General features: G+C 35.5%; 3 protein-coding genes across 10 annotated transcripts; 2 read left to right on the forward strand and 1 right to left on the reverse strand.

Annotated features, from left to right (window-relative positions):
- Window positions 1-102: 102 nt before the first annotated feature.
- Window positions 103-18434, forward strand: LOC117564404 (Krueppel homolog 1). Of its 4 annotated transcripts, XM_052002017.1 has the most exons (5): window positions 104-258; window positions 1312-1529; window positions 14551-15239; window positions 15819-17212; window positions 17287-18427. In XM_052002017.1, the coding sequence occupies exons 3-5, from the start codon at window positions 14565-14567 to the stop codon at window positions 17609-17611; spliced, it is 2394 nt and encodes a 797-aa protein (XP_051857977.1). In that variant the 5' UTR covers window positions 104-258; window positions 1312-1529; window positions 14551-14564; the 3' UTR covers window positions 17612-18427. The 4 variants fall into 4 exon arrangements, with proteins under 4 accessions (XP_034099020.2, XP_051857977.1, XP_034099019.2 ...); XM_034243129.2 differs by lacking the exon at window positions 1312-1529 and having other exon boundaries at window positions 103-258; window positions 17287-18428; XM_034243128.2 differs by lacking the exons at window positions 104-258; window positions 1312-1529 and adding an exon at window positions 13357-13519 and having other exon boundaries at window positions 17287-18434.
- LOC127565009 (uncharacterized) lies at window positions 12285-13268 on the forward strand. Its single transcript, XM_052002028.1, has one exon. It carries the CDS (start codon window positions 12818-12820, stop codon window positions 13049-13051), a length of 234 nt encoding a protein of 77 aa, XP_051857988.1. The 5' UTR covers window positions 12285-12817; the 3' UTR covers window positions 13052-13268.
- Window positions 18435-19854: 1420 nt separating the features above from the next.
- Window positions 19855-22612, reverse strand: LOC117564405 (prolactin regulatory element-binding protein). Of its 5 annotated transcripts, none has more exons than XM_034243136.2 (6): window positions 22344-22612; window positions 21673-22208; window positions 20662-21597; window positions 20419-20581; window positions 20236-20356; window positions 19855-20174 (listed from the first exon to the last, which is right to left on the reverse strand). In XM_034243136.2, exons 2-5 carry the CDS (start codon window positions 21811-21813, stop codon window positions 20271-20273), a joined length of 1326 nt encoding a protein of 441 aa, XP_034099027.1. In that variant the 5' UTR covers window positions 21814-22208; window positions 22344-22612; the 3' UTR covers window positions 19855-20174; window positions 20236-20270. The 5 variants fall into 5 exon arrangements, with proteins under 5 accessions (XP_034099027.1, XP_034099026.1, XP_034099025.1 ...); XM_034243135.2 differs by having other exon boundaries at window positions 19855-20356; window positions 21673-21924; window positions 21989-22058; window positions 22344-22611; XM_034243134.2 differs by having other exon boundaries at window positions 19855-20356; window positions 21673-21924; window positions 21989-22208; window positions 22344-22611.
- Between the last annotated feature and the right edge of the window lie 2176 nt (window positions 22613-24788).

Raw genomic sequence — 24788 nt, forward strand, 5'->3', positions numbered from 1 at the left:
CGGCTCACACACACTAAGTGCTTTCATTCTTCAGTTGCTTCTGCTGGCGTCGCTGCTTCTGCTGCTGCTGCTGCTTATTCTGCCGACACTGACGCAAGCTGCGCTGCCAACATGTTCTCGCCAAATTCTGAACACTCACCGCCATTTAGCATTTCGTACTTCGCAGTGAGCTGGCGACGCGACAACACAGTATACGGCAACGTTTTTGTTCTTGAGCCCATATGTACATATGTATGTACATATATGTATATAATTTCGGTAATACTAAAATACTTTTAATCATTTTATTAATCAACTGCTGGTACAAAAAATTGGGAATACGAAAAGCTCGTTTAAAAGCAAAATCGAAACTTAGCAAATTATTAAGTAATTATTTGTGACAACAAAAAGTGTAATTCTTATAACTGATTTATTTAGTTTTTTTGGTAAACTGCTTGTTTCACATAATGGAGATGATAAATCATAAATTCAACAATTATATTTATGTAATAAATGATCCAAAAATAAATCGTCGTTAATAACATATCTACACGTATGTATGTGAAGATACATGCATACATACACATCTAACCTAGGTCAATATTGTTTATAGTGGCGTGTGAATGTACGCAACAATACATCGGAAATAGCGACAAGAGCAGCTGTAGAAAACGTAGTGTTCACACTCGCGCTGAAATAATTAAAAACGCCAAAGATAATAATTGATACACCCACACACTTGCAAATTCATGTGAGTACGTACATACATAAATACATATGTATGTATGTATGTATGTAGATACATATGATTATACGAAACCGAACACATAACTAGTGAGTGTCTACACAATATCAAGAACAAAAATATTGTCAACAGTGAGATCAAATTGTACTTGAAAACACATAGTACATGTATGTGCGCGTACGTGCATACACATGCATATATTCATATGTATGTATGTATATAAATTGTATGAAACACACAGCACCGGTATTAGACGACCGCAGCAGAGAACGCACGCCAACCACCAAGCAGCACGTCGCCAAAGCTCAACGCAGCAGCGCCTCTCACCTACTCACTCACACACAAGTGTGTGTGTTTGTGCGCGCACTCACATATTGATGTACATGAGACCGAGCAGCTCTCCCTCTCTAAAGACACTATCACTATTAAGAACAGTCGAATAGACTGCGTGAACTGCGAAGTTTAGTTCCTATATAATATTTAGAATCAGAACGCGATCACTACTACTCTCGTTTGGTCGAGCAGCTTGCGCTCTTGACGTCTCGCGTATCTCAGCTCTTCTAACCAACAAACGCCTTATATTTTAGTGATTTACCCAACTCAAACCGGAACGACTAATGCACACTTAAACAAGTGTGAAACATTTCTTTATTAACTTCGAGTTTGTCGATTGGCTTAACAACAAGTATTTTACAAAATAACTTTCAAAGCAAACATACGAAATACAATAGGATACTGATTGTAAAACAACCCAATCGGAGTATTTTATCAAATAATCTTGCATCGATTTAATTTGAATTTTATGGTAAGTTTCATGTAACATAAGAATGTCAAAATATATTTATATTAGGTAAACTAGTCGATAATGAAAACTGCTTAGTAATCTTGAATCGTAAATTGATGCCTTTTAAAGAAAATGAGGCGAAACATTTACATTCAAAACAATTAGGAAAGCTACAATGATTATTCGATCAACAAATGTTTAGTAGCAAGTATTGCGCAGTTGAGCACATTCAAATGTATCGACTTATGTCATATACATTGTTTAAGCAGTTAAGGATTAACGTGAAGCTCCATTTCGCATTCATCCCTAAGGCATCTGCTAGAAGGTTCTAATCTAATCTGTGATGCAACTGCCAAGTCGGCAAAGTCGAATAATTCAAATAGCTATTGGGGTATGCAAAAGTAAATAAAGTCAGACGAAAAAATAATTATAGCGAAAAACAAAACCAAAAATAAGCAATTTTAAAAATCAATTTAATTATTTCATTGATTGAATACTTATTTATGTTGAAGATTTGACTTTATCACCCGTGCGGAAAGTCTCAACAAGGTATTTCATATGCTACTAATTATTTACATCTTATACTATATATAGTTCATGTAAGGGACAGAATTGCAGAATAGAATCTATGAAAGTGGAAAAAATGATGCACTAAGTGATTTGCGAAAGTCACTAAAGATTATTCATAGTCAAAGCAACTTATACCCACCCCCAACAAATTTTGACCACCTTGTGACTCAACTTTCGCGGCCCCTTGACTCATAAGAACTCTCAGGCCTATAAAGCTATTTAGACTATCTTTTCAGTTATTTTCATATTTATCAATTGGTTCCATATCAAGGGGTTTCCTAATAATGAGTGAGTCATTCCACTCTATTTTGTGACTCACCCATAATAACATACAACCATAAAGGTTGGCACGCTACTTGAAAATAGGTGAAAGAGTGATTTATTAAGTGATCAGTAACTGATTGCATATATGTACATACTGCATACAGAATTGTATAATAATGTAGATATGTATGTGTTCTTATCATTATCTTGGGTAGCGTTACATCTTTGAACTCGGCTCAACACAATATTTATTGATTTAACTTGTATTGCGCAATTGCGAGGAAGTTTAAAGGCTGCATGCACACAATATCAACTTTTTTTGTGTTAGGTGAGTAGTACTTTTATGTACATACATACGTACATGTATGTTTGTATTTTATCTACATTTTTGCTAATTTAGCGTCTGAAGGTCAGTACCAGCGTCAACAAGCAGGCAAAACACAAAATACAAAAATAACTAAAATCAGGCACCACCAACATTAACTACATACATTTGGAAGCGTTGTTGGGTAATCTAGGCAATTGATAGTGGAGTATTTACGAATGCGACATTTTGTTTTTGCAAAGGAAGTTGGGATGATGCGAAATCGTAAATCATAAAATACATTAGTAAAAAAGAATATCAAATGAAATGAATGCAAATAAAGAGTGATGTGGTATAAAAAAGGTAGAATCTAACAATGTCTGTTTATTTTTATTATCTACATATGTCGTTTGCTTACTTTGACTGAAAATTAAAAAAATACTACAAATTTTCTATTTGAATTGTGATGGTCTTGTAGTAAGCTAACGATGTGCATTTCTTAAATCATTTGATTATTGCGAGCCAAAAAAATAAATTAATTAAATTGATTTTAAACAGTTATGCATTTAATGCAATGTAAATGAGCAAACACTTCAGTAATACTAATAAATTATTCAGAGCAAGCTTTTCCATTTTTATACCCGCTACCCATAGGGTAGAAGGGTATTATAACTTTGTGCCGGCAGGAAATGTATGTAACAGGTAGAAGAAGGCATCTCCGACCCTATAAAGTATATATATTCTTGATCAGCATCAACAGCCGAGACGATATAGCCATGTCCGTCTGTCCGTCTGTGTATCTGTCCGTCTGTCCGTATGAACACCTAGATCTCAGAGACTATAAGAGATAGGGCTATAATTTTCGACAGCATTTGTTATGTTTGCACGCAGATCAAGTTTGTTTCAAATTTTTGCCACGCCCACTTCCGCCCCCGCAAATCAAAAAAATCGAATAACAAGCCTAATTTAAAAGCTAGAGTTGCGAATTTTGGTATATACAGTAATAACTATGGTAGTTATGATTCCTGAAAATTTGGTTGCTATCAGATAAATTGTGGAAGTTATTAAAGAAATACTTTTGTATGGGCAAAAACGCCTACTTACTAGGGGTCTGAGTTGCTTTGGCCGACAATCTGGCACATTGTGCCATCTATGGTATATTTTGAATGGTGTACTATATCGATATACCAAACATACCATTTGTTATATTTTTAGTATTTTCGGTATATTTTGAAAATGATACCGCAATATTTTGCCTTTATTAAAAGTGGGTAGCGGGTATCTCACAGTCGAGCACACTCGACTGTAACTTTCTTACTTGTTTTGATAATAATAATGATTTAAATTCTTTTAAAAGTGTTAAAATTTGAATATTTATAGTTTATTAAATACAATGAAATTGTATTTAATTCAGGTGTCTTAAAGATGACATATGTAATACATATATATATATACATATTATGTATGTGCTCCTTCATATTCATATGTTCACACACCTAAACCTAACCTCTTTTCGCAATGAATTTCCGTAAAGTAACAATAAACAAAAAGTTGACAAATTATTTTTGAATAGTACTAATTTTAAATAAACCTATTTGGTATATTGACATACTATTACATTATAAATATACCAGTACAAAATATACCAGATCGTCAAGCAAGGCAATTTAGATCCCTCAGATGGAGCAATTTTCCACAACTTCTACAATTTTATCTGATCCTGATAACGGAAGGGGGCGTGATACAAATGTAAAACAAACTTGATCTCCGTGCTGTCAAAATATCTATCTACATACATATGTATATCTCAGAGACCCAGGACAGGCAGACAGACGAGCATTGCTATATCGTCTCGGCTGTAGACGCTGATCAAAAATACACATATATACTTTATTTATGGGTTACGGGTATTATTAAAATCGAATATACAATATTTGGATAAACTTCATATGGTTTATATGGTAATTACACTCATAAAGAGTGTGACCATCTTCTGCAACCTGTCGATGCGTATTCGCTGCGCTTTCATAAAGCTAATTTTTGCCATGCCCACTTCCGCCTCGCAAATCGACAAAAATCGACTAACAAGTGTAATTACAGCTAGAATTGAAATTTGGTACATAGAATAATATTTAAACTCTCCATTATTCATGAAAGCTTGGTTGCGAATAACTAAAATACCAGTTGGTATATTTTTTTTTAGTATTTTTACGGTATACTTATTTAGTATATTTTAAAACTTAATCTTTTAAGACTTTCGCTTTCTTACTTATTGTATCATATTCATCTGTGTGCATCTAAATGCAAGTTTGAGTGCTGCTGTCCTTCGCTTGAACAAACAGCAACAACAATACAAAACATTTTTAGAAGTTGCCTGCTGTACCCAGGCTTGCTAGCCAGCTTTTATCCACTCAATATCTCACTTTCTTTGTGAACATTATATTTTGTATATGCGTATTTTCATTGATGTATGTATGTATGTATGTATGTATGTATGGCTCATCAGTTTTTGACTGATCATTAAATGAGGGCATCTGCAACTACTGCTTACTAAGATCTATCCTCGTAAACAAATCTTAGGTTTGGTCAGTAATTTATTTCAAAAATGCGACATATGTATGTATGTATGTATTCATACAAGTCTACATTTTGTGACGAAGAGATTCTACCCAAAAAAAAACTACCTCGAACTTCGCTCTCGCCAACCTGCAAAACTAGTTTTGCCAAAAAAGGTAGCGACTGAACAAGTATGTATATATATATTTATACATGTGTGTGTGAGCACTAATTCATTGCCCAAACAAACAGGTATTTGACGATATACATACAAAAATTCGAACTTAATCGAGAACATTTCAAACATGTGCAATATACATATATCGGCCATTTGCTGCACCACATTGATGCACTTTTTGTTGTATAATATCTAGTCCTAATTAATGCAAAGGATAATAAATATTTTGAGACATCTGCGTAGTGAATTGAGCTAACTTGCTGTATTGTTTGTTGTGTCCATTAGGTAAAACACTAGATTCTATACGGAACCTATATTCACAATAAAAAGATTATATGTTTAAACATTATGGGTTTATTAAAAAACAAGTAAAAAAGCTACAGTCGAGTGTGCTCGACTGTGAGATACCCGCTACCCATATTGAATAAATGCAAAATATTGCGGTATTAATTTCCAAATATACCAAAAATACTTTAAAAAATACTTTAAAATGTGTCAAATGGTATATTTGGTATATTTATATAGTACTATAATTAAAATATACCATATACGACACAATAAACAAGATTGTCAGCCAAAGCAACTCAGACCCCTAGTAAGTAGGCGTTTTTGTCCATATAATATTTATTTCCTTAATAACTTCCACAATTTTTAACTGATCGCAACCAAATTATCAGGAATTACAATTACTATAGCTATTATTATATATACCAGCTTTAAAACTAAGCTTGTTATTCGATGTTTGTTGATTTGCGGGGGCGGAAGCAGGCGTGGCAAAAATTTGAAACAAACTTGATTTGCGTGCAAACATAACAAATGCTGTCGAAAATGTATAGCTCTATCTCTCATAGTCTCTGAGATCTAGGTGTTCATACGGACAGACGGACAGACGGACATGGCTAGATCGTCTTTGTTGTTGACGCCGATCAAGAATATGTACTTTATAGGGAGATGCCTCCTTCTACGTGTTACATACATACATTTCCTGCCGGCACAAAGTTATAATACCCTTTAACCCTATGGGTAGCGGGTATAAAAAAAGACCAAAATAATTTATAATTTTTCGGTTGTTTCATTCAATTTTTTTGGTCTTTCTGTTTTTGTCTAAAGCTCTTCATATGGTCAGAATCGAAAATTAAGTGTGTAGAAATTATCCAAATTGCATTCGAGCTGAATATCAGTTTTAAAGTTTAACTTTATGATTTATTAAAAAACTCGAAAATTTCATTATAAAATTCATTTATAATTGCATACATACATACAATTTACATTGAAGTTCAGTTGTATTTACAAACATACATATCGGATTTTCCTTTTATTCTCGCTCATATTCTTAGTACATAAGTATGTACATACATATGTATGTACCTGCATACATTACATACATACATTACATATGTACATATGAATTTATTATTGCTACTACTGCTATTGTACGATCTAAGCAACTGCCGCAAACAAGACCACAATACGATCCCCCAACCCTACAACAGCTGAAATTTCGGTTTCGTGTGGAGTAATTTACACACACCCAGTCTCAGATGCAGTATGTACGTACATGTACATACATACATATGTATGTACTTAAATAAAATCATATACATATGCACATACATATGTACGTAAGTTTGGGCATGTGCACATATACATACATACATATGCATGTATATACCGTGTGGATATATACATATGTATGTATGTATGTCCACGCGTGTACGTATGAGCTATTTTCTGTATTCGGGTTTCTTTTCTTTACCTTTTCGAAAATTCAACAAAATACAAAGAATTATCATGAGCTTTCGGTAGGTTATTGACCTTTTTGTATGGCAAGCAGGGAATGAGGTTGCTTTGGCGTCGTTTGAGCGAAGTATGTATGTATGTATGAGCTGAGCGAAGCATGTTATTGAACAACTTTTAAAAACTTGTAATAAAATCTCACAGAAAAACTTACAATGAAATGTTATAACTTAAAAGTACACATACATATGTATGTATGTACGTACATACATACATATATTATAACATTCACAAAATGATACGTGTATGTACAATATGTACATACATAAATTAAAAAATTGCACTCTTCAGTGTCTGTGTTGTCGCCTGCGTTGTCGTCGGCGTCAGCTGCAGACAGCTAGCGTCAGCAGAGGCAGCGACGCACGTCGACGTTCGCACCGTACTCTCGCTCTCTCTAAATCGGTTGCTCGTGTGCTTGCTTTGCTTCTTTTGTCTTGAACTTGAACTACACGTGGAGGGCGTGCAACTGTTTTCAACGCCGCACTGCTCGTTGGAAGGCATTTTAAGTGAGCCCCGCTTGTGTGACGATAAGGAGGGTGTGCATGGATTTTCAACGAAGCATCTGGCATGGGGCAACTCTCGGTGCCACATTGTGGGTGAGTGTGTACACTTCGTACAACACACAACATACATACATACATATGTACATATATAATGTTCGAACTTGCAATGAGTAATCACAATGTGGCTGTTATTGTTGTTGTTGTACACGGTATGTATATGCGACTTGCATGCAGGCAGTGCAGGGAGTTTGAAGGCAATTACATACATACATACATATGTATGTATAAGAAGCTTGTAAATAAAAGGACAGCCTTTACTTTAAGCTTCCACTGCTGATGTTGATTTCGCGACATATCAGCAATGTTTGTCTGTATGTACATACATATGTATGTACATGGGGTTGCTTTTTTTAGCTTTGAATTGTACATTGATTCTGCATTCGCACGTTTGACACGCAAATATGTACACACATAATGTATGTATGTGAATATGTAAGTATTTATGTACATTCTAACAAAAAAACATTTGTTGGTATGAATATTAATTATAGTACATTCATATGTATATGTATGTATGTACAGTATGTCAAGAAACTCTTTACACACTGAAAAAAACACATATTTTTTGACTTTGCATGCAAATTTAACGCCTTTAGTTATTATTTTTCAATATTTTTTTAATGCAGATCTATTATTTAGCAAATTTCAAATTAGTATGTACAAAAATAAAAACAATATAACGAAAGGGAAAATTTTAAATCAACAAAATATAAGTTTACACATTTTTGACACTGTCAAGAAAGTGTTTACACACTTTAGTTTTCGATTCTGTTTTGTCCTATTTTTCGAAAAAACTGTACTTTATTGTTATCTATGCTTCTGCACTATTCGCTATTTTTGCATTCCTTTTCATTCAATTGCGAAATTTTGCTACGCACTTGTCAAAAAGCTGATTTTTAAATTATTTAACATGACTGGAGCTAGATTGACTTATGAAGTTACCCAATTGACTTATTATAGTCACCAAATTGGAAAATCTGTAGCTTAGCTGGTGGAGCTACTTGGGGTATCGCGAAAAATAATTTATAATGCTCCAAATCGAGCCGAAAATGAAGAAAAACGGGAAGCAAAGTGTGGAAATGGTCGAAAAATGGATATTGACGAGCGGGCAGACCGCCTTAAAATGGGCAAGGTTCGTCAAAACCCCCAAATTTTGATCAGAACCCATGCCAAGGAGTTGGAAGAAGAGTGTGACATGGTCAATTCAAATGAAACCGTCCGCTAACTAATTCTGCGGAGCAAACACTCTTCAACCGTTGAAACGGTTGCGCGTAAGAAGCCGCTGCATTCGAAGGTAAATGTTGAAAACGTTTAAATTTTGGCTTTCAACATGAGAATCACGCCGGAAAACTATTGGGATGACGTCGTATTCTATGTCCAAACCAAAATAATGCTATACTACAATGATGGACCAACTAGAGTATGGCACAAGCCGTTAACAGCCTTACATCAGCGCAACATCATTCTGACAGTAAAATTGGGAAAATAGTATTTGTTCCGCAGAATTAGTTGGCGGACGATTTCATGCGAATTGACCGTGTCACACCCTTCTTCCAACTCCTTAGCATGGGTCCTGATCAAAATTTGGGGGTTTTGACGAACCTTGCCCATTTTAAGGCGGTCTGCCCGCTCGTCAATATCCATTTTTCGACCATTTCCACACTTTGCTTCCCGTTTTTCTTCATTTTCGGCTCGATTTGGAGCATTATAAATTATTTTTCGCGATACCCCAAGTAGCTCCACCAGCTAAGCTACAGATTTTCCAATTTGGTGACTATAATAAGTCAATTGGGTAACTTCATAAGTCAATCTAGCTCCAGTCATGTTAAATAATTTAAAAATCAGCTTTTTGACAAGTGCGTAGCAAAATTTCGCAATTGAATGAAAAGGAATGCAAAAATAGCGAATAGTGCAGAAGCATAGATAACAATAAAGTACAGTTTTTTCGAAAAATAGGACAAAACAGAATCGAAAACTAAAGTGTGTAAACACTTTCTTGACAGTGTCAAAAATGTGTAAACTTATATTTTGTTGATTTAAAATTTTCCCTTTCGTTATATTGTTTTTATTTTTGTACATACTAATTTGAAATTTGCTAAATAATAGATCTGCATTAAAAAAATATTGAAAAATAATAACTAAAGGCGTTATTTTTGCATGCAAAGTCAAAAAATATGTGTTTTTGTTCAGTGTGTAAAGAGTTTCTTGACATACTGTATTTATATATGTATGAATATGTCAGCGATATGCAACTGGTTTTTGTGTATTTAAATTACACAACGTTTGATCATTTTACACGAGACTCTGCCGTAATCAGTTCGCTCATTATTTAATAGAACACTCAAGTTAGTATAATGCTACTATCTATTGTCACCCAAGTCCACCCTATTCGGGAACATCAGCTACAGCTTATTGGAATTTGCATGCGCAAATCGACTTTCGCGTCTTCTCACACAGTTTTGACCTAGGTCAACCCCTAACTACATACATATGTATGTATGTATGTGTGTCTGTGTGTATTTATGTGTGATTGTGTATGTAATCAACAAAATATAAAATTTGATTTTTATTAATTTTGTTTGAAATTATAAGTAATTTCTTAAGTTTGAAGGTTCACTTTTGTCATTGGCTTTTTCGGATTTTCAGAAATCACTTTGAAAGTAAATATTAATTACAAAACTAGAATTTTGTGTTATTTTTTTGTTCTAAACAAATTATTAAGGAAGGCCACTACTTTTTGCCGAAATGGTTTACAAAAGGTAAACATATATGTGAAGCAATGTATTTATTAATATTATTTTCACTTGACATCCACTCGTTACATTGATCCATAATTCAAAATTGAATTATAACTCGGAACCATCAGGAAATTTACTTATGTACATATGTATGTACATACAAATGTTTATCTAAGCATTGTTGAGAAACTAATGTTAAAATAGTCTGGGATTGAGTCCAATCTTGCATACAAGTATGTATGTATTTGTAGTTCTCGCAAGTCACACGATTCGCTTATCAATATATGTATGTATGTACATATGTGTATGTACATATGTACATACATATGTACATATAATCGGTCATGAACGTTTTTATTGTGTCCCTGAAGAACTTCCGCAGTAATATATAATTTTGTAGTTTTCCCACTTTTCAGCATTACCCCGCACAAAAAAAACATAAATAGAAAAATAAAAGTAAGTGTATATTTTCTTCTGCTTAATTGCTTACATATTTGTTATGATATTGTTTAATTAAAATTATGTTAAATAAGATCACCTGTAGTGCCAATTATTAATTACCAACAAATACATATACAACGTACATATTTGTATGTACATATGTACATACAAAACGATAATATACTACAGATGTACATTTTTACTTGACGTGCAGAATCATGCATCTCGGACACTATAAAATACAATTCTCTGCTACATATGTATGAACATACATACATACATACATACATACATATGTATGTAAGTATAAATTTACTTATTATTATTCGGGTTTTACAAAACCTGATTTGACACTCAGATCAACTCCTCTCCCTTCGCCGTTTCTCAATCTCTTTGTTTAGTTGTCCTATTAGAAATAAAGCTTTACTGATCTATCCAACTTAAAAATTATTTCGTAACTGGCGCTAAACTCTAGGGAAAATATTCCAAAATACCAGTTTCATGCTAGACCCGCTCTATTCGGATCTATCCCAACAATATAACGGTACTCAGATCAACTTCTTAGGAACGACGAGAATTTCTCTGTGAAGCGATTAGGGGAAAGGCCGAGCTTCCTACGATCATTGACCGAATCGTCGTGCACAGTGTGGTGCTATTAACCTCAAGTTATATACATACATACATACATGCACACATATGTACATACACATGTACTTTTGTTGCGTTTCTTCATCGTTATTAGTTTCTATACATTCGTTGAATCCAAATAACAGAGATGGACTACTGCATTTATTTATAAGTACACATGTATGTATGTGTGTGCGTTTACGAGATCCAACATTTTGTTAGCCGTCACACACATACATACGTATGTACACACATATATATGTGTACATTTACACACACAACTATACGTATACGCATATAGACGAAAATAGTTTTTGTGTCGAATGTTAATGAACTTTTGCGCCAGTTTAACGAATTGTGTGACGAGGAGAGGCACATAACAACACACTTTAAGTGTGTGAGCAAAATCAAAAAAAAATTGAAGTCTTTTTTGTAACCCAATAACTTACACTAAATATTTGTACATATGTATGTATAATTAAAATTATAATTTTTTTCGAAGTTAAGATCAGGATTCTATTAGAATCACATACATATGTATGTACATGTACATATATCAAAAAGTTAGAATAATGTCAATAGATTTCATTATTTACAGACGTCCTTAAAAAAATGCACAAATTAATACTTGAATCAAAAAATGCAAAATAAAGCTTAATTTAATAAAAATATTATATAATACTGAATTGAAAACTATAATTAATAAACATATACTTACATAAATTAATGAATTGTAAAGCTACAAAAACTATTGCGTTTAAATCATGAACAATGATTTTTTTTGTTTATCTAAATGATATGATTTCGATTACTTGCATGGATGAGTCATTTATCACAACAGAAATAAACTCAAAAGCTTCTAACCATGCTCATATAATAGAATGGCAGTCAAAGTGAAAATCACTCAAATATTTCCTCACTCAAACAACGCAGTGTATCGTTGAAATGGGAAATGGGGAAACTTGCTCATCGCTTTTCCTATTGAAAATGTGCGTCGTGCAGTTGGGAAATTTTCTTTACTCGACAGATCAATGGGCTTGCTTGCTTAGAGTGTGTTGTGGTGGTGGTGGTTGGTTGGTTGGTCCAATTTGGTTTGGTTTGGTTTGGGTTTTTGGGCTCACGCGTACTTTTCGGCAGCTCACCCACCAGTCTCCCGTGCACCAGCAAACGTAGAACTTCGCGCTCGGCAATGTGAACTCCAATTCTTAACCTGCTCTGCCCTTACAGTGTGTGTGTGTGTGTGTGTGTGCTCGATTGCATGTGTGACGTAGATGTGTGCATGCTTTAAGATGACCGATTTTTCAATGGACAATATCTTAAGATCATTCAGAAAAATGCGCATGAATAAGTCATTAGGTCAGACCAGTCAACCCCTCGTCCAATATAACCACCATCAACAACTCCCCGTTAAACAATCTTTAAGGGATTTAAAAAAAATTATTAAAATTCTTAAAAAACATGTTATTAAGCAAAAGATTTCTCGCAAAATGAAGATTCTAGTTTAAGAACAAATATTTCTTATATGAAACGTATCTTTTATAAAAATCTTGAGACTGCCACAAGAAAAATGCGACTGATTTACAAAGATTAATACAAATAAAAAAAGTCTGATTATCATCTGGATTGCCTAGTATGAATATATATTGATAAGACTCAAAAACTGCATTGCTTAAAAATTGTTGTAAAAATCTCAGATATCATACGAAAATGTATACCTATAAATGGACAGTCTATAACTATAAAAAATGGTAATTTGATGCACGAAGCAACACCTCTCACACAACACCCGTTAGAACTTCATAACAATTTCGTAATCATAAACACAATGACTGAAGCCCAAATCGGAAAAAAGTCTTGGTCAGCCAAGCAAAACGGAACAAAGGACACATTTACTAAGTCATGCAAGGATCTCAAGGATATATCTAAAGTTAAGCCAAGCGTTAAAGTTTCACCAAAAAAGACAAACCGAAAAGGTAATTCCTAAGAATGAATGAAAACTTGACATCATTTTCGCCATTTTGTTTCGGTGTACATATTTTTTGAATAACAAAAAGTGGTGAGAATACTAAGAAAATGCCGGTTATAAAGCTTTTGAAGCAAAAACCAAAAAACAGAAATTTCCAACTTGGGAAATTTGTGTTAATGCGTATTGGCTCTCTTCCCTTTCTATGCCTCTCTCATAAGTTCCTCATTTTTATCCCCGAAACCTATGCGTCTTCTTTTAATATAAAGAGCTGTTGTAAGACCAAACTACGTCGTCTAAATACACAGGGTGGTTTTTCTTTTTTTTTTTTTTGGTTGTGTGACACCCATCCCTTACTGGTTTTTCCTCAATACCAAGGTCCCTTATAGGGTTCTTATTTTGCTTTAGATTTAGCTTGGCGATACAAGATATTTATTAATTTTTATATTGAATATAAAAATCAGAAACAAAGATTTTTTTGATCGCAACCATTCCGAGGATCCCGAGGAATCATAGTATGTAGTTAATATTGCATGTATTAAGTGCGATTCGTTCTTTTCGATTTGCTCGAAAAGCAGTGCGAGTGGCAAAAATTTGATCTACTGCGAGAGTAACGAGTATTGCCAAAAATTTAAACGATATTTTTTATCGGCTGTTGACGGTGATCATGAAAAAAGGCTTTATTGGGTCGGAGAGGCGTCCTTCTGCCTCCTATTAATGTATTTGAATTTTTTAATTATTTTATGAATTCAAAATCATTTTCACATATGTAGTTTGTGAGCAATCATAGTTCATAGTTAGTCTCTGTAATGTTTGTAAGTCAATAAAGATTGTATAAAATATTATTCTGTCTGTTAGACGTATAGATCTCAGAGAGTATTAATAGGTAGTGCAACGCAAATTGCTCACGGCAATACACAAATTGCCTTGGAGTGTCATTCAATTGATTGGCAATAAAAACCTATACAAATTATAATGAAACTACTTTTTTGGACACTCAACAAAATAAAATAATCAAATTCTTTGGTTGTTTCCTTGCAGATTCATCCAACAATATGGTGTACTACTCAGCTAATCAGTTGCTGATAAAGACAGAGCAACCCAACCAGTCACAGTATTGCATTCAGACACCGCTCATTACGACGAGCAGTGGTATTGGGAGTAGCTTAGCCCCGACTAACGGGAATGAGCATTACGAGCTGTTGCAGACACCACAGCAACGACAGTTGCAGTTACAGGAACATCAGCAACTCACTAACTACCAGCTCGTCCTGCAACAACAACAGCATGAAAGTATTATAAATATAACATCATCATCAGCGGGAGCACCAGTATCAGTAGCCCAACCTCAAATCAAGTCAGAGTTGCCGCATGCACTTGAAGCTGCAACCATATCTAAGGCGACTACAGTTGCTGCTGCTCCACGAAAACCGAACACCAACAAGCCACAATTCAAGTGCGAGCAGTGCGGCATGACCTTTGGCAGCAAATCGGCGCACACTTCACATACCAAGTCGCACGCCAAGAATGCGGATATGGCCTTGAGCTTAAAGGGTAGTGGTGCCTTGGGTACAGGAGCTACCGCCCTGCCCATTGAACTGAACGATGCGGGTCTACCAATAGGCATTCCAAAGAGTCCGACCATCAAGCCAATGGCAAATGTGGCAGCTGGAGCTGATCCATATCAATGCAACGTCTGCCAGAAAACATTTGCTGTGCCCGCACGATTGGTGAGTTAACTTAGCTAATAAGAATCTTTACAATTTTTATTTAAAACTTAGCAAGCTACAATTGATTGTTTTCAATAAGAGTTACACAGTGTGAAGGCCTGTATACCGAATGTACACTAGTATACCAAAAAGTGCATTAGGTCTAAGTACAATCATTACATTCCAAATATACTGAAGCCCGACAATTTTTGATGTATACAAAAAAACTTCAGTGTCTTTTAAGTTTTTATCTAATTGAAACTAAAATAAACTAAAAGTTATTGTGTATACATACATATAAAATCGTTATTCTAAATTTTTGTATATGGACAGATATAAGGTCAGGGATGGAGAGAGAGGCCTTTTAGAATAATAATAAATGAGAAAGTTACAGTTACATTGTATGCGTATGTAGAAAGAACAAATTATTTTGTGTACATAATAGGTACTAAATATGTATGTATGTATGTAAATGTACATTGATGTTTGATGCCGTTTCGGTCTGTACTGATCAGCTGTGAATAAAGTTTAATATTTCAGTAACACGCCTGCTACGAATTAAAATATCTAATGTATGTGTATCCATTGCATCCATTGCAGATTCGACATTACCGGACGCACACCGGCGAGCGTCCGTTCGAGTGCGAGTTCTGCCATAAGTTGTTCAGTGTCAAGGAGAACCTGCAGGTGCACAGACGCATCCACACAAAGGAGCGACCATACAAGTGCGATGTCTGTGGACGTGCGTTCGAACACTCTGGAAAGCTGCATCGCCATATGCGTATACACACAGGCGAGCGTCCTCACAAGTGTTCCGTGTGCGATAAGACATTTATACAATCCGGCCAGTTGGTGATCCATATGCGCACGCACACTGGCGAGAAGCCCTACAAGTGCCCGGAGGCAGGATGTGGCAAAGGATTCACCTGCTCCAAACAACTCAAAGTGCACTCACGCACTCACACTGGAGAGAAACCCTATCACTGTGACATATGCTTCCGTGATTTTGGCTATAATCATGTACTCAAATTACATAGAGTTCAACATTACGGTGCCAAGTGCTACAAATGCACTATTTGCGACGAGACCTTTAAAAACAAGAAAGAAATGGAAGCCCATATCAAAGGTCATGCCAATGAAATTCCCGATGACGAGGTTGAGGGGTCAGCGGCAGCAGCGAGCAGTAGCTCTACTTCTTCCACCTCTGTTATCAGCAATTCGGAGAGCAGCAATAACTCGCCGCCCGGCTCACCCCATGCTGTCAAAAAGTCACGTCAATCACGTGGCATTAAAGTAGCAGCAGTAGTAGCTGCTGAGCCATCGCCATCGCCATCGCGGTCGCCTTTCTCGCCAAGCTCAATCAGTTCTACATACTCGCCATTAAGCAGCCGGGCATCGCCGCAACCACAGCTTGTTGCGACGTCAGTGACAACCGAGCCGGAAGCCCTCAGTTGTGACAGCGGCGTTTCCAGTGCTCAGCACGTGCACAACTACCCGGATGAGGAGTTGCCCACAGATCTTAGCATGCAGCAGCCCCCTTCACAGATGATGTATTATCAACAGCAGCCACCGGCGATAGGTTTACCCTGTTTAGTCGATTTACAAACGCCGCCAAAGCATTCATCGGTATCTGGCTTAACTATTAATCCTGCACTCCTCGAGGCGGCCAGCATTGCACGTCTGGATCATGACAACGACTTGGATGACAGAAAAAATGCGAACAGTAATGCACATGACCACAACGAAGACGAGAACGATGTACAAACAGCCGCTTGGCAAATGATGCAGCTGCGCCGTGGACATGGAGTCAGCCCAACATCGACAGCCTCACCTCCTTCCACGCAAAATTCTAATCAATCTACTTTGCAATTGAATGATTTGTCCGCTACTTATGATGATGCCCACGAGGCAAATGTGCTCATCGATCATTTCAAGCGCGGTGATTTGGCACGTCATGGACTCCATAAAGGCTATGCACCAGTACCAAAATATGAGTAAGTATCTTCGAATCTAGCTTCGAGTAAATTGTTCCTATTCAAATACCTTATTGCTGTAACTACTCTTGCAGATCTGCCCTACCCAACTCGGACATTGTACGTCGCGTTGAGGCAGCCATTGGCTTGCGGTCTAGTACAGAATCGCCGGAGCGCAGCTCGTCTCCTGAGAGCGATTCCTTGATGATGGCTGATCGCAATGTGATGACATTGCCGCTACGCAAGCGAAAGCATTACATGAACGAGGGCGAGCCCACCATTGGGATCAGCAGAAGCAGTGGCGAAAGTGCTGCCACCATTACATCCGTTGTACCATCGTCATCAGTGACGCCAGATGCCACCAATGGCGCCAAGGTGATGCGTATGAGCTCCGTCATACAATTTGCCAAGGCATCGTAATGGGAAATACTAGCAAGCCAATCAGCATAAAGACTGTATACAAAGTTACATGACATGCATAGAATTGCCTGTCTTTTTATTTAGCAGCGAGAAATGCCAAAAGTATTATACAAAACTTTTTTTTATTTATAACATTATCATCCTATTATGTGTTAAATACTTTTAATACTTTGCTTAAGTTTTCACTTAATTTTTGTTACACGTTTCACGTTTCATCAACTTGCATCGCGTAAAGCATGTGGTGTGGTATAGACGCAAATCAACAAACAATGAAGCCCTACCATTAAATCTTAAACCGTAACAATAATAAGCTGTGTACGTACGTACTAAAATATTTTAAAACACTAAGACAAAAGAAGGTCATATTGGCATTAATAGTTGCATCATTAGTAGCAGCAGCAACAATACAATTTATTACATATGTAACTACATATTGTACGCCTATAAATCCCCCAATATACTATAAATAAGTAACATTAAAAAAAAAACTGATTTTACATGCATTTTATATTTTATATACATACAAGTAAAACTAGAAATTGTGGTCGTTAAAATCGACACTAGTGTGGAACATGAGTGTATTTACATATGCATAAACACAACAACATTATATTCAACACTCAATTCAATAACTATATTATTATAATATATATTATGGAGAATAATGAACTGATAAGCAAAATCATGCAAGCAAATTTAAGTTTAAATATAAATCAAGAAACTAACATTCAATATATTTACTTGTACTTTGTATGTTTGTACATACATACATTGCATATTTAGATACGCCATAAATAATTTTTTATAAATCTTAAGTAACATACATTAGTCTTAAATTGTAGCAAAAAATATTACACGAAAGCAAAGTAATAAAATAATTGCGTAAAAAATATGCACATATTTTGAAATTTTGTCCCATTCTACTAAAGCCCTTTTGAGGTCAGATTCTTTTTCAAATGTTCTGATCCAAAATAGCCCACAAATTCTCAAAAACAATTCCAAATTAGCGAACCCTGCACAATTACCGCCTTAAGGTCATTGTCGTGGTGTAAACGGAAACCAGCCCTAATGCTCAACTTATCCGAACTTTGCCCTTCAGTACCTCGAGGTATTGAGTCTTGTCTTGTTCAATAAAATGCAGTTTTCCGACATACAGGTTTAAGTCATGACACTGACATTGCCATGCTTGAGATCGGTATTTGGCTTCCGCCAGACATATGCTCCACCCAAGCCAAAAATGTTGAATTTATGCTCGTCGCAAATACTCTTCTCGCTACTTGTAAATGACACCTTGCTCGCTATTCTGTTATTAAAGTTGCTTTTCCGGAGTACTCGACGAATGGTTTCTGTATGGCATGCCTTACCCAGTTTCGCCTCTATCTCTCTGGCCACCTTTGGTGCCGAAAGTTTTGGATTTTGTCCGGATTTTCCAGACATTATATTGCTTGTCGGTCTCGTTAAAAAACTTATTGGGTGCATTTCTTCCCTTGCAACTCTACTTTAGCGAACAATCCGAATAGCTTACTCAGGTGCACCATTTCAGCAATTATTCGACAGGAATGGCGATACTTAAAATGAGCTATGACGTCTTCTCGCCTCTCGCTTGTGGTTGTCGGACCCACTTTACAAAATATGCGTGTCTATTGGGATCGAAAGCTTGAAATGACAAAAATGCAATGTAGCGAATACTATATACAAGGCAACATATCAATTAAGAACCGTTACTGTCTTACGAACTGATCGTCGCTCAGCTGCAAAAATTGTTGGTTGAAATAAGCTGTGGTATTTTTGTTTGTATGTTTTTGTTTTATATAGAAAACAAGAAGTGAGAAAATAAAAGCAATAATAATATGTTTTGTGTTATAACATTAAATTGAAATTCTGCATTTAAATATATTAAATATCTCTTTTAGTTTGGCAAGAATGATTTAAATGTCAATTGGTAGTGGTTAAAATAAGTTGTTATCCACTGTACGTAACAGACAGAAGCAACCATTTCCCACCCCATAAATCATCAACAGCCTCTCTATCTCTTATTATTGTAGAATCGCATATGTTTAGCAGATGCGACTGGTGCATTCGTAAAATATAAGCCTCTTTATATTTAAATTATTATTAATTAACTACAAATTTCACCTTTTCAGAACCTAGTATAAGCATTGAACTAAATTTTGCCAATGAAATATTCAGCATCGATTTGTGTATTACAAAGCTAATTTTTCCTTTAGTTTATTTTTACCATTATTTAAAGAAATATGACGCTTATCAATAGTTAACGAAATATTTCTAATATTGACTTATCTTATTTTTAAACTATGTATTTATATAATTTATTGTAATGTTTATTGCTAAATTTCCTCAGTTAATGCCAATCTTTGTAATTATAATTATTAAATCCATGTAATTAGATGAATATACATTTAATTATCGACTTTATATTTCAATATAATTGCACGGTAATGTTAATTTCATTTACAACAAACAATGTAACTGAGGCCTGGAGAAACAGATGCAAAATATGGTACAATATTGATGTATACAGTGGCCATATAAGATAAGGCAGCTGGTAGATAAACAACTATTTACTTAAAATAATAAATTGGTATTGCTAGTACTGTTCATACACTAAAAATGTAAATAAACTTCGAAGGTCCAGTCTTCAGATGCCTATGTAGGAACAAAGTACAAGCACGATAAATATCATAATTACCATGAAGACAACTGCAAGCCATGCTGGGATTGTTTCTAAATATGGCAAATATTATTCATTATTTACAGTATAAGATGTTTTGGAGAGAAAGACTTACTCCGCTGGGGTAGACTATGAATGCAAACTTTATTGTCCACTGATATTGAGAGTACGGCTGCTTCGGTGTCACTGGAAATAGGCGGTCCCTCTTCATTTGTAATAGGAAGAAATTGCAGCCCGGTGACAAACATGGAGTGAGCATGTGGAATGTGAAGCACTCGCTGAACACCATATGGATCAATAAAGTTATAAATTTATTAGGATGAATATATATATATGTATGTTCGTTGGTAAACCTTACCTGTAAGCTAAATGCTATATATATGGATACGCTGCCGGAGAACATTGTGCCGACAGCTACGAATCGTCCATCATCTCTGACTGCCAACGAAGACAAGCTCTCGTCAACAGATGCAGCCACCCGCAATTCACCATTCTTACAATCCCATTGCTGCACAAAGCCCCGTTGCTTGCCTACTTTCCCCAGAGGATTGGTAACTGTGAAAAGTCTGTAGTTGTCTTTATGACCCTCCACGGTGCCATAACGGCAACGTTTAAATAAATACTTATTTCCTTCCTGTGTTTGCCATTTCAGTTTGTGCTGTTGTTTTCCTGTGCTCAGATCCCAGACTATACCCTGGGCATCCTTAGAAATACTGACGATATATTTACAATCTGGACTAAAATCTAGATCGTCAATTTCCTTATTATGAGCAGGCCATGATGTGCTCAGTTGCATTTGTGGAAATGTCCAAACACGCAGTTGCCCGTCGGTGCCACCAGTGGCCATCAGGCGACCATTACTACTTATCCGAACTACTCGTTGCAGTGGTTCACCGTTACTCAGAAAATCAGTTTGAATTACATCCGCAGCTTGAATGTCGAATTGTAGACGCTGAAATTGCTTTAGTACGTCTGCTGCTGTTGGCGGATGACAGTTGTTTCCATTAGACAGCGTTTCGACTCCAGAGTGTGGTTGAACACCTCGATGACGAACCCCATTCTCATGGGGATGATCGCTTTGAGTTAGTTTTTTGTCCATACTTGCGTCGCTCGTTATATCGAGCTGTGGCTGGACGAAGTACATTTGACAATGCGCCTCTTGACCAGCACACAAGTACGCTCGTCGTCCACTATTTCGCACTGCAAAATTCATGACTACGTTGGCACCTGTTTCGTGACGCAAAACCTCCTCCGCACAAAAGTGACTGCCGTTGTGATAAAGTTCGTAAATTTCCTAAATAGAAACGCATTGAAAAAATATAGTGGGTCAATAGAAGCCAATTAATAATCTAATAATCGGCACACTTACAAAGCCATTTGCTACGCCAGTTTTGCTGGAACCACCGCCGCCAGCAACCAAGATATGCCGACTGGTAAGCATATCGACCGCATACAACGGAAAGTTGACACGGGCCAATAGTCCATCACTAGGCCTGCGTGTAGGAGCCATCGTCAATAATTAATAATTATCGAGCGTCTTTTTATATTTTTGCAGTTCTTATTTTGATAACAGCACTGAGTCGCACACAATCAATTTGGGTGCTCCGTTATTTACAAAAACCTATCGGAGCATTTGTTCACAGTTAAATTGTATTATACGCTAATTTTTTGGTTGTATTATTTACACAACTTTTGATAATGTTCTCCAATTTGTTTGCAATCGCACTTCCTTAAGTCACCAAAAATCCACGTACACTTGACCCGATTTTGACCAGTGTGACCGCACCGATAACGAAATAAAATTATTACCAAAAATAAATATATACTAACACTAATAGCCATTTTCCACCGCACCAACAAAACCTCGGTTTTTTCCGTTCAGGTCGAATGTTACGTTCGCCCAACCTATGAGAAAAAAGTTGGTTCGGAACGTAAAAAAAACTCAGTGCAGTGGAATAAGGCTATTATTTAGAAAAATTATATTTGCTTTCACAAATCGCATCTACTTGAATGATGCGATTCTATGATGCAAATGCTTACCTTATACTCTGTTTAGACTGGTCTGCATCATAGAAATTTCCGACGCATCATTCCTTAAGCGGCTGTGTGTCAGAGGGAGACGACTAATTGAACCGCTCCATTAATTATGCGGCAATGATTTTGCAAATGGGGACGCGTATTTTGAATACTTTTGTATATGCATCGAAAAATGTGCCAAATCGATGGAAATATATGTACTTGTAATTTTTCTTGCAAATTTTGGCGTCAAAAATTATTTCAAATTGCTTTGCAATTCTTTAAAAAAAAACCAATGTCAAAAAATTGAATGAAATATATGCATAAAAAATGTTTAAAGTAAATCGGCAAGACGTTCAATTTTAGTACTTTGTATAGAAATATGATCGTTGCAAAGCGAGTTACTTCTTATGATGTAAAACGAAAATAAAATTGATGAATAAAAAGTAAAATGTACACATAACGTTTTTGAAAGCCGTCACAGCCGCATAATTTATTGACTATTAAATTATTTTCTCATATCTTTGTTTAATTTAAATTGCTTAATTTTTTTTGCTCGTCTTGGTTCTATTAAAAAACTCCACTGCAGTGAATTCATTTCACTTTAATTGAAGCGTCAAAATTGGTTAGTGTGCGTGAAGTAGAGGTGGAATCGATGTAACATCGATGTTATCGCAGAGAACAAATTTTTGCGGAATTTTTACAACAACTAATCTATTTTACTTGAATTTATAGTGATTTTATAGTTAACAATATAGGTGGTGTTGGTGGCAAAGTGCTTGCGTAATGGACAAGTTCAGCAAAGCTGGCCAAGTCATTAGTGAGCGCAGGAGCTCTCTCAAACCAAAAATAGTTAATATGTTGTTATTTTTGAACAAAAACAGCTTCCTTTATGATCTCAATTAAATAAGTTAAAATTAAGCGGCGATAATCGATTGCAATCGATGTTTTCATCCCAAAACATCGACAACATCTATTGTGGCCAACATCGATGTTTTTCCAGCTCTAGCCTGAAGGACATTTACAATAGAGGTGGGGAATTATTGATGGCACTATCGGGACTATCGATGGTTGGCCACTATCGACATGCTCTCGATAGCGGACAATCGCATTCGTCGATAGTGATCGATATTTTTTCAAATTTCTATGTAGAGTCGGGTCTTCAGCAAAGCAGGACAAATCATTTCAAATAGGCGTAAAAAATTATTGGTTAAAATAAATATATAAATAGCAGTTAAGGTAAACATAAAAAATAAAAATTCATATTTGAATAATAATTATTTATTATTTTTAGATAAAGATTGGAGAACCAATTTCATACTCTCATACTTTAAACAAATATGGATTGTTTTAAAAACTAATTAAATTATTTTCTTTTACTGCACTATCAACAGCTATTGACGATAGATTTTCCTTGCTATCGTCGATAGTTGATAGTTTATGGAAACTATCAATCACTATGTATGGCGCAGACTATCGATAGTTCTCCACATCTAATTTACAACATCAATTCTGTAATGCACTGTTTCCACAGCAACAAAAAATTTGGTTTTTCTCGGTTTTTCTTTATTCAGCTCAAATGTTACATTTGCGCCATGTAAAAACCAATGGCGATGAGTTGACGAACAATTTCAAAAATTGTACGCGCATTTGTAAAATTGAAAACTTTTAAAATTCAATATCTTGACAAATATTTGGACAATCTGCAGGAACAATTTAAGATTGTAAGTAGAATTGCTGCCAGCTATCTAATATTTACATAATTACTTATATTTTTTACATTTTTATATTACCCCACGAAATTACTTAAGATTTGTTCAAGAAGCGAAATACATTTTTTTTTCTATTTTCATACCTTCGAGCACCTAATTGTTAGCTGTTTGTTGAGTGAAGCGCTCTTTTTTGTTGTCACATCGATAAGATATCGTGTTTACCCAAAAAATGCTTTCGATATTTCTACGTTTATCAATACTTTCCTGTAGCGAACGAAAAAGAACCCAGAAGAACCGAGTTATTTGGTGCGGTGGAAACGCGGCATCAGAAATAACTCGAGTTTTCTACGTTTAAGAGCTAGGTGAAAATATCGAACACTAACGTTAAGATATAGGACACACTTTTTATATATTTTGTCGATGTGAAATCATGACGGAACTCAACACAACAAAAATTAATAAGAATTAAGAAAATGGAGGCATAAGAAAATATAATACGTAAATAAAATTTTAAAAATTTGCTAGATGCCTAATTTGACCAGTTTGTATAGAAAGTTGAATGTGACAGCTGATTTATTATTAACAATTTTCAATGTATAAGGTTTGCTTTTTCGTTGCACCATTATAATGATTTCAAATTATAAGAGCACGTATTCAGGAAGGAACTTGCTGATTGAGTTTGGCAAATGCTGCTAACCTAATCAGCTGTTCGTAGGATTCGGATTGGAGTAATAATAGGAGTGGAGAACTATCGATA

This window comes from Drosophila albomicans, chromosome 2L (genome assembly GCF_009650485.2).
Source record: "Drosophila albomicans strain 15112-1751.03 chromosome 2L, ASM965048v2, whole genome shotgun sequence".
Taxonomy (NCBI): domain Eukaryota; kingdom Metazoa; phylum Arthropoda; class Insecta; order Diptera; family Drosophilidae; genus Drosophila; species Drosophila albomicans.

What these genes read in the sequence shown, in the direction of transcription:
- LOC127565009 (XM_052002028.1), top strand. Translation starts at nt 12,818, where the DNA reads ATGTGTGCATGCTTTAAGATGACCGATTTTTCAATGGACAATATCTTA.
- LOC117564404 (XM_034243128.2), top strand. Translation starts at nt 13,372, where the DNA reads ATGACTGAAGCCCAAATCGGAAAAAAGTCTTGGTCAGCCAAGCAAAAC. An exon ending in TTGCTGTGCCCGCACGATTG is followed by an intron (nt 15,240 to 15,818) that starts GTGAGTTAACTT and finishes CATCCATTGCAG; the next exon opens with ATTCGACATTACCGGACGCA. An exon ending in GCACCAGTACCAAAATATGA is followed by an intron (nt 17,213 to 17,286) that starts GTAAGTATCTTC and finishes CTACTCTTGCAG; the next exon opens with ATCTGCCCTACCCAACTCGG.
- LOC117564405 (XM_034243136.2), bottom strand. Translation starts at nt 21,813, where the DNA reads ATGGCTCCTACACGCAGGCCTAGTGATGGACTATTGGCCCGTGTCAAC. An exon ending in CTGGCGTAGCAAATGGCTTT is followed by an intron (nt 21,598 to 21,672) that starts GTAAGTGTGCCG and finishes GTTTCTATTTAG; the next exon opens with GAAATTTACGAACTTTATCA. An exon ending in TCATAGTCTACCCCAGCGGA is followed by an intron (nt 20,357 to 20,418) that starts GTAAGTCTTTCT and finishes TGCCATATTTAG; the next exon opens with AAACAATCCCAGCATGGCTT.